At 44.8% G+C, this 12,520-nt stretch overlaps 1 protein-coding gene across 1 annotated transcript; it reads left to right on the top strand.

Moving 5' to 3' along the window:
- Window positions 1-814: 814 nt before the first annotated feature.
- On the top strand, window positions 815-12,076 carry LOC134600891 (melanocyte protein PMEL-like). Its single transcript, XM_063445269.1, has 13 exons — window positions 815-936; window positions 4,254-4,385; window positions 5,466-5,612; window positions 6,000-6,140; window positions 6,218-6,379; window positions 7,753-8,121; window positions 9,150-9,490; window positions 9,719-10,541; window positions 10,671-10,817; window positions 10,909-11,002; window positions 11,102-11,307; window positions 11,490-11,577; window positions 11,905-12,076. The coding sequence occupies exons 1-13, from the start codon at window positions 873-875 to the stop codon at window positions 12,053-12,055; spliced, it is 2,865 nt and encodes a 954-aa protein (XP_063301339.1). The 5' UTR covers window positions 815-872; the 3' UTR covers window positions 12,056-12,076.
- Window positions 12,077-12,520: the final 444 nt, after the last annotated feature.

Genomic DNA, 12,520 nt, shown 5'->3' with positions numbered 1-12,520 from the left:
CAGTCCTTTCCTATAAGGATGTCCAATGACATTCAGGCAAACAATAGTTGGCTAGGTGCTGTCAGACAGCCAATATAGGTAAAGTAACTCCACAAAGTTAATTGCAACTTGGTAAAAATTGCCATTGTGGGACTGGGACATTGCACCCAGACCACTTCAATGAGCTGAAATGGTCTGAGTGCCTAGTGTCCCTTTAAGTTGTTGTGGTTCTTGTGACTAGTGGGTTTTTTTTCTTTATATTTTTTGTTTTTTAACCCCTTAAGGACCAAACTTCTGGAATAAAAGGGAATCATGACATGTCATGTGTCCTTAAGGGGTTAAATTATATATCTATGTCCCTACAAAGAATAGCCAGGTGTCACTGTCAAAACTCCTCATAATTGTTACACCTGCATTTTTCAGTATTTCAATGACCTGGCATCCTAAATGAAAGTTCTCCAATAATGGTGTTCAAATTTGTTCTATAATGGCATCCTTCATATATACTGGATGAGTGTTTTCTCACTACTGGTGAGAAATCTAACTGCATATTACTTTGGTATCTGTTTATGAGCTATATAATGGCTCAAGAGCCCTACAAAGGATTCAGGGATTCTACGTGTACCTACCATTAACATGGCTTTATTTTCATATTGGAGTGAAAGACTATAACCTTGCATCTCACTAAAAGAGCATTAAAAGTCACATGAGATGCAGTTCGGGCATTTCTTCCCCCAAGCTTTAACCTGTGATGCACATAGGAATGTATTAATCCTCCCAGTGTCATGCTAGAAGGTGTGGCTTTGCTAATAACTCTGCTCTCTCCTTTATAGAGCTGTTATCTTTTACTTGTAACCGACTTCTGATTGGAAAGGGACAGAAGTGGATCCAGGATGCAAGGAATCTGGGCTCTGGCTGTTCTCTGTGTGCTCTTTGCAGAAATAGAGGCTCAAAACGGTAAGTAAAGCTATACTCCATGACCACAGCTTCCTAGATGGAGATCAACTAGCTAAGAACTTTCTTAGATTTATTTCTCTCAAACTGGTTTCTATGTCCAGAATGAAGTTAGTGGCTTAATATAGTTATATAGCGCCAGCAAACTCTGTAGCACTGTACAATGGGTATGAAAGTGTCTCTACCGAAAGACAAACTGTGGATCCCGATAGAGGCGAGCTTTTCGCGGACACCTCTCTCCTCCCGTGGCTAACAAAAGCAATGTCAGGCGAATTGCCGAAGCAACACCCAACACTGAATGTCACAATGACCATCTGGAGGAGACTGGCACTACAAAAGGACATGGCCCTGGAGCTCTCACCTCTCTGTCCCGTATCACACAACCCAAGATTCCCCCTGGCGGAGGACCCCCGCTACACTACGGCGCTGGGACTACCAACCCCTTGCAGGTTGAAAGACTTGTTCAAACAGGGCACAATTACACCTCTGGGAGACCTGGTCCCGATTGACCCGCACACCTGGCCACTCCACTTCAAATACCATCAACTGACTAGGTTTCTGAAGACCACACCTGGACTCAGCAGCCCGTGCACTCACTACCTTTGAGACGGTGTGCACGAACCCCCAAGCCCACCGCACGCAATATCGTTACTCTACCGCATGCAGATTACGCCACCCACCGACGCACCTCTCCCCTACTACACTAAATACTGGGAAAGGGTCCTAGGACACACGACCAGTGTTTACGCTTGTACACAAAGCATCCATAGCCACCAAATTCCAGGAAACTGGGTATAAAATGCTCTCGCACTGGTACAGGACGCCTGAGAAGCTATCCGTAATGACAGCCACTTGCAAACCCGAATGCTGGAGGTGTGGGAGGGAGCTGGGATCCCTCTTTCACATCTGGTGGACTTGCCCACTCATCAAACCCTTTTGGACGGTGATCCATGCAGTAATAGTGACCATAACGGCTGCGAACCTACAACTCATACCGGAAACCTACTTGCTCCAACTAACCTCAATCCCCATAACCGGATTCAAAAGATGAGTGATACCGCATCTCCTAAATGCGGCACGTAGTCTTATTCCAACACATTGGGGAAAAAAAACCCACGGCTCCGACACTAAGAGAATGGCTGGCCAGAGTGGAAGACATTAGACAGATTGAAGAGCTGATCCTCTCGGCGGCGGGTCGCATGCAGCGCTACCACGACACATGGTACCGATGGCTCGCCTCCCCTGCCGGGACTGGAGAAGACACACAACCCCCCGAAAGGCCCTCCCTTCTGGAAGGACCAAGCGAGAACAACAGAGCACCGGAGACCGACTCGCCGGACGCAGAGTATACTCTCACCATACGCAGTCGAGGGCTAGTTAATTTGGTACAGGGTATTTCCATAAATTGAATTGTAATGATACCTGCTATAGTGATGGCTTGCTGATGCGCTTCATGAGTAAGCAATGATTTAAGGTATAAATGACAAAATTGCTTATTAAATGTCTTCAAAGTAATAAGGGCTGCAAATTATAGGTTGAGACTATTGAGCGGGGAAAACCACTTGCATTTTCCAGTTCGCTTCCCCCAAAACAATTTCAAGGCTGTAATGGACTGGATGTAGCTCTCATGTGTCTGTACATATGGTGTCAACATCACAATTCACTTACACTTGACATTGTAATGAAGTCAATTTAATGATCCGCACCGTACATGTTCCATACATCTCTAGTAAGCACTGAAAATTAAAGTAGCTTTCATAAACTAGACTTGTGTATTTTGGGTGATCAGCCAGTCTGAAATAACACTTCTCAATGTGAGCAAGTCATGAAACTCCAGTGACTGCTGTTTGAATAAAACTTTTATTTTACATTGTGGTGCAAACCTGTAACGCAGTAATTGCCAGTGGAATACCAGGTGATTATTTGGGGGTTTCAATGGTAACTACCATTAATGTACCCATCGTTCCAAAAGTTACCAACATAATACTCTGATGATCACCCCCTTGACAATTGGCTGTCTAATGGCCACTTTAATTTTTTTTTATTTTTCGTATTTAACTGTCTCCATTAGCGATCTGCTTTGTGTAAGTCTTGATAGGGCATTTATCAAAATGGGCAATCCTATGGAAACCAGAAAACTCATTCCCTTGGTGAATTCTGCTGTTTAATTTTAGTCTTAAATTTTGACGCGTTTCTCAAGGTACTCACCTTAACTTTGTAATTCACTTTGAATTCCAGACACCCTAACTTATTGTAAATAACACTGTTTAAAGCTCACTCTAAAATGTCTGCAGTTATCATTCTTTCCTGTAAGCAGTCTCTTGGGATATATTTTTTTTTTTTTTTTTTTTTATGGTAAATGACTCTGTGGTACGACTTTGCTTCTCAAAGGCTATCGGGTCAGACATACCTCAGCTGAGTCACATGGGGACTCCAAAAAGGATTGGTGGCTCATGTGACAGTCTTTGCCTGGAGCCGCTCCGCACTACTCCATTGTGAACATCACATGTTGGATCCAAGGGTTTCTGGTGAAGCAGCCAACTTGGAAGGGCAGGGGTCATTGAGATTTCTGTCTAGAAATTGACTTTTTTTGCTAATCCTCTTACTATGCTTTGTATCAGGGCAATAGTTTTGGTTTATCGGACTTTGTGGAATGTTCCACCCTTGGATTATCCTATCTGAAACGTGCAGTGAGGTACACCTATGGTCTATCATGCTACCCAGCAATCTGCTACATGTTGACTGGCTGTCTGACTCTGCCCTTGTATAAGAAACCACAGCTCCACAATCTGGAGAAAGCTGAACTATATAAATACAATATTTAGCCTCTGGACACTAAAAATGGTACTATGCTATTCCTTGGCTGCCCTCCTGAGCATCTTTATCCTACTGTACCCCTTTGCATGCCTTGAACTCTCTCCCACAACAGGAAATTACCACCTGTATGACCACTTTAACATGAAGCGGTCTAATTTAGCCATGTATAACCCTACATTATCAGGGGATGTCTGGGAAAGGGGACCATGACACCATAGGCTGCTGTCATACAAGGCTGGTAGGCTATCTCCTAATCCAGTTTATGTAAAATAACCTTTTTGAAGGTCCAACCTTGAAATCTAGATCTGCGTTTTGTTGATGCTGTCAAACCCTATAACAATCTATTAATAGTGCAGACAGAACAAGCTGGGTTTATACTACAACCGTGGTTATGATGCAAGTAATATTTGCAATACATGTAATTGGAGTGGAATGCCCGTCACTCTTGCTATAAATTGTGGTTCAGAATGCATACTTTAGTTTATATCCTGTAATTTCTTTAGGGTCTCGTAATAGAGTGCAGCAGAGCAAGCAACCAGTACAAAGTAATAAACGTGGACCTTTCAAATCATGGAACAGCCAAATGTATCCCATCTGGAATGGAGGAAAGGACCAGAAGAGAGATTGCTGGAAAGGTACAATAAAACTCCATAAACCATAACTGAGGAAGGCTCGAGGTGGAGGGATGCTTGCCATGATTCTGTTCTAAACAGGTTTTTGTAGCAAAGAATAGATATTGTTGCAGTTCTTAGTCTTTTGCTAGTCCTCGGCAAAAAAAGACAAAGCCATATGACATGCCCTAATCACTGCAAAGGTTTAATTACTCTTGGGTTAGCAACATAATTGAACAAGAGATCCAGGCTGCTAATGTCAACTCTGCCAATGAATGTATAGAAATATGCACAGAGTGCAATAGCTGATTCTCTCAATATTTGCAAACTAGGTTTTTTTTTGGTTTTTTTGACTGCAAGTAGCTTGATGCCAGTGCAGATCCTAGATCTGGCCTCGCCCTCAGTTTCCTTATTGCGCTTAGACAGCCCCCCTCTAACCTCTTGGTATCACCTGTGGCCCCTAATAAGTCAGCAGATAACAAATATGGGTAAAGCATTATTAAAGAAGCAGCCAGTGAATTTTGAATTATAAACTTCCTAACGTAGCTCAACGAGAAGTGTTTGCAATTGACTATCTTGTGTTTAGCTCCACTGAGCAAACCAAGAAATACCTGGATCGGTCTGACAGGTTAATGGTGCCAATTTGTATTGCACTTCTTGTAAAGTGAAATCATTCTTCACACATCACTAGAGCAAGATAAAGTGGCTTGGTTTTGTTGGCAGGAATCCTCTAAAGCGGTGGTTCCCAACCCACTACTAAAGTACCCCCTACCAGTCCAGGATTTAGTGATTACCCAATTGTGTCTAAGGTATTTTTAGGGAAAACTTTAGACACAACAGGGTAATTCCTAAATCCTGGACTAGTAGGGGGTACTTGAGGACTGGGTTGGGAACCCCTTCTCTAAAGGAAGCGGAGTTAAAATAACATTGTGAACTGGGTTGGACTAGCTATATTTTGTCACTGTACATCTTGCTCTCAGATCTTCTGAATAAAAGTGCACACTACCACCGTCCATAGGTGGAAATCATTTAATGTTTTGTGATCAGTAGATCACAGTTGACTCCCATGAAATGGAATATATTCCAATACATCTCTCTATGCAGGAGGTGAAGTGACATTTGATATTGTAAATGATTCGCCCACATTGACTGGTGCAAAGACTACATTCTCTATCAAGCTCAACTTTCCCAAAAATCAGACTGTGCTGCCTGATGGACAGGTCATCTGGAACCAGAACTGCACTGAAAATGGTTTGTTAAAGTGCTTTACTTTCTTAACCTTGGCTATGGGTTTACTAAAACAATCCCCATGGAAAGGAGTTATTACAGGCCTTTATGATGGACCCTGTAGGCAGACACTCTACAGGTGCTGCTCAAATTACCAAATACTGGAGTATTGGAGGAATATGCAACTTTATATGTATGGTCAAAGTTCTAGGTGGGTGTGGGTCCCCCAGTTGTATACAGATATGCAAATCATACAGCTGACACTTGATGGTGGGATGTTCTATACTTTAAAATTTTAGCCTTAACCTGGATATTCCCAAATAAAGAATAGTTATTTATATATTTAACATTCTCACTGCTTGGTGGAACTTGAATCTACTTGGCATTTGCTAACCTGGTGATATTTTGCAGGTACCTGGGTATCTTCTGGAGAGCCAGTTTATCCTGATGAAACCACTGAAGGAGCTGACTGTTCCTTTCCCGATGGTCGCCCTTTCCCACTTGGTGCTGAGAAGAGACGCAGCAAGTTTGTCTACGTTTGGCAGACATGGGGTTAGTGGTGTCACTATTTATTCACAATCTGTGTGGCTAGTAAAGACCTACTAAAGTCTGTCTTTGTTTGTTAATAGGAAAATATTGGCAAGTGGTGGATGGGCCTGTCTCTAATCTGACTGTGGACACAGATGACGTACCCCTTGGCTCGTATAATATGGAAGTTGTCGTATACCACTATCGTGGACGCCAGAAATTCATCCCTATTGGCAGTACCTCATCCCAATATGCCATAACTGGTAAGGTGCTCAATGTCAGAAGTGGCAGTCTTGTGAAATGGGCAGCTGTAAAGCCTGCAACTATCACAATTGAACATCGAGCTCTCAATTGTTGCTGATCTAGGAGGAAGTTTACTGATCACAGATCTCTAGCAAAACTCCTCTGAATTAAAGCATAACAGTAATACATACTGGTTGGTGCCATCTTTTTGGTAGCTGACAACTCTTTCCTTATATTTAAACTTAAATGGAAACTATATTGCCAGGGAATGCTAATTTTCCTGTCACTATAGCTTCCCCTTTTTTCAAGCCCAACATCATGGTGCAGAAGGGGTTAATAACTCCTTCTGTCACTCTCCTGGGTACAGCACCAGTGTCCCCCAGCACTGGCTCAGCTTTGCCCACGCTTCTTCCCTGCTATGGCTGCACTTGTTAGAATTTCCCCACAGGAAAGCATTATTTAATGCTTTCCTATGGGGATTCTGGTAACACAAAGTCCTAATGCATCATGTGAGGACATCCCGAGCTTTAAGGTGACTTTGTTGCCTAAATGCTGAAGTCCCTCTAGTGGTTGTCTGGTAAACAGCCACTTGAGGAGGCATTAACCCTAGCAGGTAATTATTGCAGTCTATAAAAAAAACTGCAATAATTGCCACTCTAGGGTTAAGGGTGATGGGAGTTTGCACCCACACCACTTCAATGAGCTGAAGTGGTCTGGATGCCTACAGTGTCATGTTAAAAAATTCTGTAAAATATTTTTTGTTGCTTGATCCCAAAGCACAGGGCTATTTACTGAACTAATTGTAGCCTCAAATTGAGGCTAAAATAGCCAGTCTAACTGAAGATGAAATGTAACTTGAATCTAATGTGTTGTGCTTAGCCTATAGTTGTCTTTTGTATCAGACCACTTCAGCTCAATAAAGTGGTGTGGGTGCCAGGTCTTCCTGGCTTTAACCCTTCAAATGTAAACATAGCAGTTTCAGAGAAACTGCTGTTAACATTACAAGGTTAATCCAGCCTCTAGTGGCTGTCTCCCTGACGGCCACTAAAGGCACTTCCGCTAATTACACTGAGTAAATGGCACTTATTGGACATACTCACAGACCTCCAGCATCAAAAGATTCACATAGGAAAGCATTGAGTAATGCTTTCATATGGGCAGGTTTGAATGCATGCACATTCAGCTCCACTCACAAGCTGACGTCGGCAGGGGAGGAGACCTCACAGCGCTGGATTGAGGCAAGTGGCTGAAGGGGCATTCACACATTCAGGGAGCAGGACACTCAGAGCCTATAAAACAGGTTTGTTTTCCTGGCACTATAGGATGCCTTTAATTTATTGTAGAAACCATCACAATTTACATATGGAGTAATACTTGGCTTTTCTACCCACAGATCAGATTCCCGTCTCTGTATCAATTTCCCAACTCCAGGATCTGAACGAGGCAGACCAGCGTTTCATTCAGAACAGAGCTGTGTCCTTCTCAGTAGCAGTCCATGATCCCAGCCACTACCTCCAGGCTGCAGACATATCTTTCTCTTGGGACTTTGGTGATCAGAGTGGTACACTCATCACAAGGAATACAGATGTCACTCATACATATATCTCTTCTGGCGTGTTCAGACCAAAATTAACCATGCAAGCTGCTATCCCTATATCTCCATGTGGCAGTACTGCTGCCTCCATAACAGAGGGGACAGATACCACCAATGTGCCTCCTGAGCCTACAACTGAAGCAGAGGCTTCTACTACAGGTGTTCCAGGTATAGCTCTAAAACTGCATTTCCATCCTATAACCTTTAACAAGAAAATCATTGTTGCGGATATATCCAAAATTATGCCTGGAATGCCACATTTTAGACTAATGTAACAAGCTACTGTCAAACCGATCTCTAGAAGAATGACTGTCTAACTTGTAGCTCAACATATTACCCTTGTCTTGGATGCATGCGGCTTGCTCTGCGTGGCTTAAGATCTATTTGGGTTTTTGTTTCAATTTTTATATGAATGGGGTTCTAACTGGCTTGGCTGATCAGATGACTGTTCTAGCCAAATCAGTGGGGGCACTAAACAATTCCTGAAACTCAGTTGAGGCTGGATGCTTCTGGGGAAAGTAACGTGCAGCACTGGAGAGCAACCTTTGGCTGGTTTAACCCATTCTCAAAAGACCTGGCACCATCATTTTAATAGTTGTTTATAGAGCACAGATTGTTCCTTTAATCCGTGGAATGCTTAACTCTTTATAGGAAACCAGGCGTGCCAAGCAGGTACTTTGCGTCTATCCTTTAAAGAGCATTATTTACAGGATTTCTCCTACCAAAAATGTTTAATGGAACACTGAGTTGGCATAATCAACATTGTCTTGGTCTTGCACCCCTGTTCCATCCCTTAAAGTAACACAACAAACTGTCCTGTGGCAATGTTCTCCCAGCAGCATAATAAGTCCTGATTTGACAGTCATCCAATATGCACAGAACTGAATAGGCCAGCATGGAATGCTTGTTCTGGGCTGGCTAATAACTCTGCCAAAGGTGGAGTTGGTTCTGGCAGCAAATGGCCATCACAGTAAATGCAGTCATGTTGCCTAGTAAAGCTGTATATGTATTCATAGTACCCTGCACATTTCAAATGAGGAAAAACACTTCACATATACACTAAAAGGCAAATGTTCTCAGTGTGTATAAACATAACCCCATATAATCCAGTCTGGTAGATTTAAATGGGGAGCACAATACAGTCCTCTGTTGGGTATACCCCCTTGAATGCACTAATATTGTTTCTTAAATTTCAGTTTTGCCCACTGAAACCGAATCTCCAAGTAATACCACTTTGCCTGTTGAAGCAGAGCTGATCACTGCAGAATCCGAGTTAAACATGGAGGTTGTTACTGTGCCAGAGGTTGTCCCTGCTGAGGGGGAGGCTGCTACCGATCCTGAGGTTGTCCCTGCTGAGGGGGAGGCTGCTACCGATGCTGAGGTTGTCCCTGCCGAGGGGGAGGCTGCTACCGATGCTGAGGTTGTCCCTGCCGAGGGGGAGGCTGCTACCGATGCTGAGGTTGTCCCTGCCGAGGGGGAGGCTGCTGTCGATCCTGAGGTTGTCCCTGCCGAGGGGGAGGCTGCTACCGATGCTGAGGTTGTCCCTGCTGAGGGGGAGGCTGCTGTCGATGCTGAGGGGGAGGCTGCTGTCGATGCTGAGGGGGAGGCTGCTGTCGATCCTGAGGTTGTCCCTGCTGAGGGGGAGGCTGCTGTCGATCCTGAGGTTGTCCCTGCTGAGGGGGAGGCTGCTGTCGATCCTGAGGTTGTCCCTGCTGAGGGGGAGGCTGCTGTCGATCCTGAGGTTGTCCCTGCTGCCGTTCCTGAGGTTGTCCCTGCCGAGGGGGAGGCTGCTGCCGTTCCTGAGGTTGTCCCTGCCGAGGGGGAGGCTGCTGCCGTTCCTGAGGTTGTCCCTGCCGAGGGGGAGGCTGCTGCCGTTCCTGAGGTTGTCCCTGCCGAGGGGGAGGCTGCTGCCGTTCCTGAGGTTGTCCCTGCCGAGGGGGAGGCTGCTGCCGTTCCTGAGGTTGTCCCTGCCGAGGGGGAGGCTGCTGCCGTTCCTGAGGTTGTCCCTGCCGAGGGGGAGGCTGCTGCCGTTCCTGAGGTTGTCCCTGCCGAGGGGGAGGCTGCTGCCGTTCCTGAGGTTGTCCCTGCCGAGGGGGAGGCTGCTGCCGTTCCTGAGGTTGTCCCTGCCGAGGGGGAGGCTGCTGCCGTTCCTGAGGTTGTCCCTGCCGAGGGGGAGGCTGCTGCCGTTCCTGAGGTTGTCCCTGCCGAGGGGGAGGCTGCTGCCGTTCCTGAGGTTGTCCCTGCCGAGGGGGAGGCTGCTGCCGTTCCTGAGGTTGTCCCTGCCGAGGGGGAGGCTGCTGCCGTTCCTGAGGTTGTCCCTGCCGAGGGGGAGGCTGCTGCCGTTCCTGAGGTTGTCCCTGCCGAGGGGGAGGCTGCTGCCGTTCCTGAGGTTGTCCCTGCCGAGGGGGAGGCTGCTGCCGTTCCTGAGGTTGTCCCTGCCGAGGGGGAGGCTGCTGCCGTTCCTGAGGTTGTCCCTGTCGAGGGGGAGGCTGCTGCCGTTCCTGAGGTTGTCCCTGTCGAGGGGGAGGCTGCTGCCGTTCCTGAGGTTGTCCCTGTCGAGGGGGAGGCTGCTGCCGTTGCATTAGAAGGTTTGTATGCTAAAGACACACCTCCTGTATATTGGTGAAGGGGTATATGCTGTTAAGCTAGAGAAGTTTGAGAAGCTTAACCTATTCTCTTCAAAACCAATAAAACTAAGCTAACATTCTCTTGTCTAGTTGAGGTCGCATCAGCAGCTCAGACTGTGGCTGCCACTGGACAGGAAGATGTGTTACTACTTGCAAAGAGACAGGCTCCCGAGGATCCTCTTGTAGGCTGCCTCCTATATCGTTATGGAACATTTGCAACTGAACTGGATGTTGTTCGTAAGTCTATACAGATTTGTCGTGTTTAAAACACTTGCATTGATTTACAAATGTGACCTTGCTACAAACCTCTTAATTTCCTTTAATCTAGAGGGAATTGAGAGTGTCGAGATTGTGCAAGTAGACTCCATAGCGGCTGTCGGTGTGGAGAACGCTGTGGATCTCACTATAACCTGTCAAGGGGGGTAAGTGAAGCTATATGAAATTAAACAATCTTGCAGTATGTAGTCTCTGTATATCTAATACTTGAAATGGGTTTCTAAGATTGTGTCTTGTCTGTCCAGTCTTCCTAGCCAGGTGTGCACAGTCATATCTGACTCAAACTGTCAAATTCCTCAAGAGACACTGTGTAACCCAGTGGAGCCCTCATCTGACTGCCAGATGGTTCTACGGCAAGTGTTCAACGGGACCGGTACCTTCTGTGTCAATGTGTCCTTAACGGACAACGTTAGCTTGGCTGTTGCTAGTACACAAGTAACAGTGTCAGGAGGTTAGTATTGACATCCCTTGTCCATTATTAGTCATTCAGAAGACTACTCATTGGAATGTAATGCCGTTAGTTATGTAAAATGGAAAGATCTCATACAATTCAAATGTGAAGGTGGAACTGCAAATATTTCTTGAAAGGTGGGGTTGTCTTCATAACAATGTTCTGACCTCTGTCTATTTAAGGTCCAGTATCCTCAACAAACGGTATAGTCGTAACTGTTGGCATTCTTCTGGTTGCCCTGGCTGTGGCTGCTGTTGCGTATACATACAGGTAAAATCTTCTCTAGTAGGGGTACTCCCTAGTAAAAATCTGAGCATATATTTACAAATCTGTCAAATGCTATTAGTGATTTGACACATGCAGAGATTCTCTAGTGTAAGTCATGAAGCTTTAGGAGGACCTCTAATAGACCAAATATGGAGATATATTTCCCCTGCCAATTGCACCACTTTTTTTTTTTTATTTAATTTATAAAATCTGTAACTTGAACCAGGTACCACTAACAAAGTCATGGACTAAAGCCTACTATGCATGCACACTTGTAAAAATGTGTTTGGCTTTGTTTTTTAACCTCTCTTCCTTCTCTGGTCACCCCAGACGTACAAAGTCTTACACGCCCCTACGTACAGAGAATGCTTCAATCAACTGGTTCCCTGACCGCTCATCTCTACGCCTCTTCTTTCAAAATGCCCTTGGACGTTCCATAAATGGCGAGAGTAGTCCCCTCTTAAATGGTCATGTTGTGTAATAAAGAAAAGATGGAACAGTATCTGAGTTGAATCACTTTGTTCATAGAAACTGAAATTCTGCAACTTAACCCATAATTTTGAAACCCACCAAGTTGTCTGGCTAGCTTTCTAGAAGTTAAAACCTCCTTAAATGAAAGGATGTGCTTTGTAGAGTACTTTGCAGGCTATGTATTTGGCAAACTTCTCAATCTGGGCTGTAGGTGATTGGTTTGTTACATTTAGCCATTACTAAAATAATGTGGGCTTATGGTAAAGGCCACCCTTCACATATTGATTGGAGATGGCAAGTAACCTTGTTAACACTATTAAAAACAATATTGCTAAAGGACATGACGTGGATTGTAGGAGTGTTTGTGTGTATATATATATATATATATATATATATATTTTTTTTTTTTTTTTGGGTGGGGGGCCCTAGAAATATCTTGGGTGTATAAAGGGTGAATGTCTAGCATTCTCTGCAA

This window comes from Pelobates fuscus, chromosome 1 (assembly GCF_036172605.1).
Source record: "Pelobates fuscus isolate aPelFus1 chromosome 1, aPelFus1.pri, whole genome shotgun sequence".
In the NCBI taxonomy this organism is placed as follows: Eukaryota; Metazoa; Chordata; class Amphibia; order Anura; family Pelobatidae; genus Pelobates; species Pelobates fuscus.
This window is presented reverse-complemented; position numbering and strand designations above follow the sequence as displayed.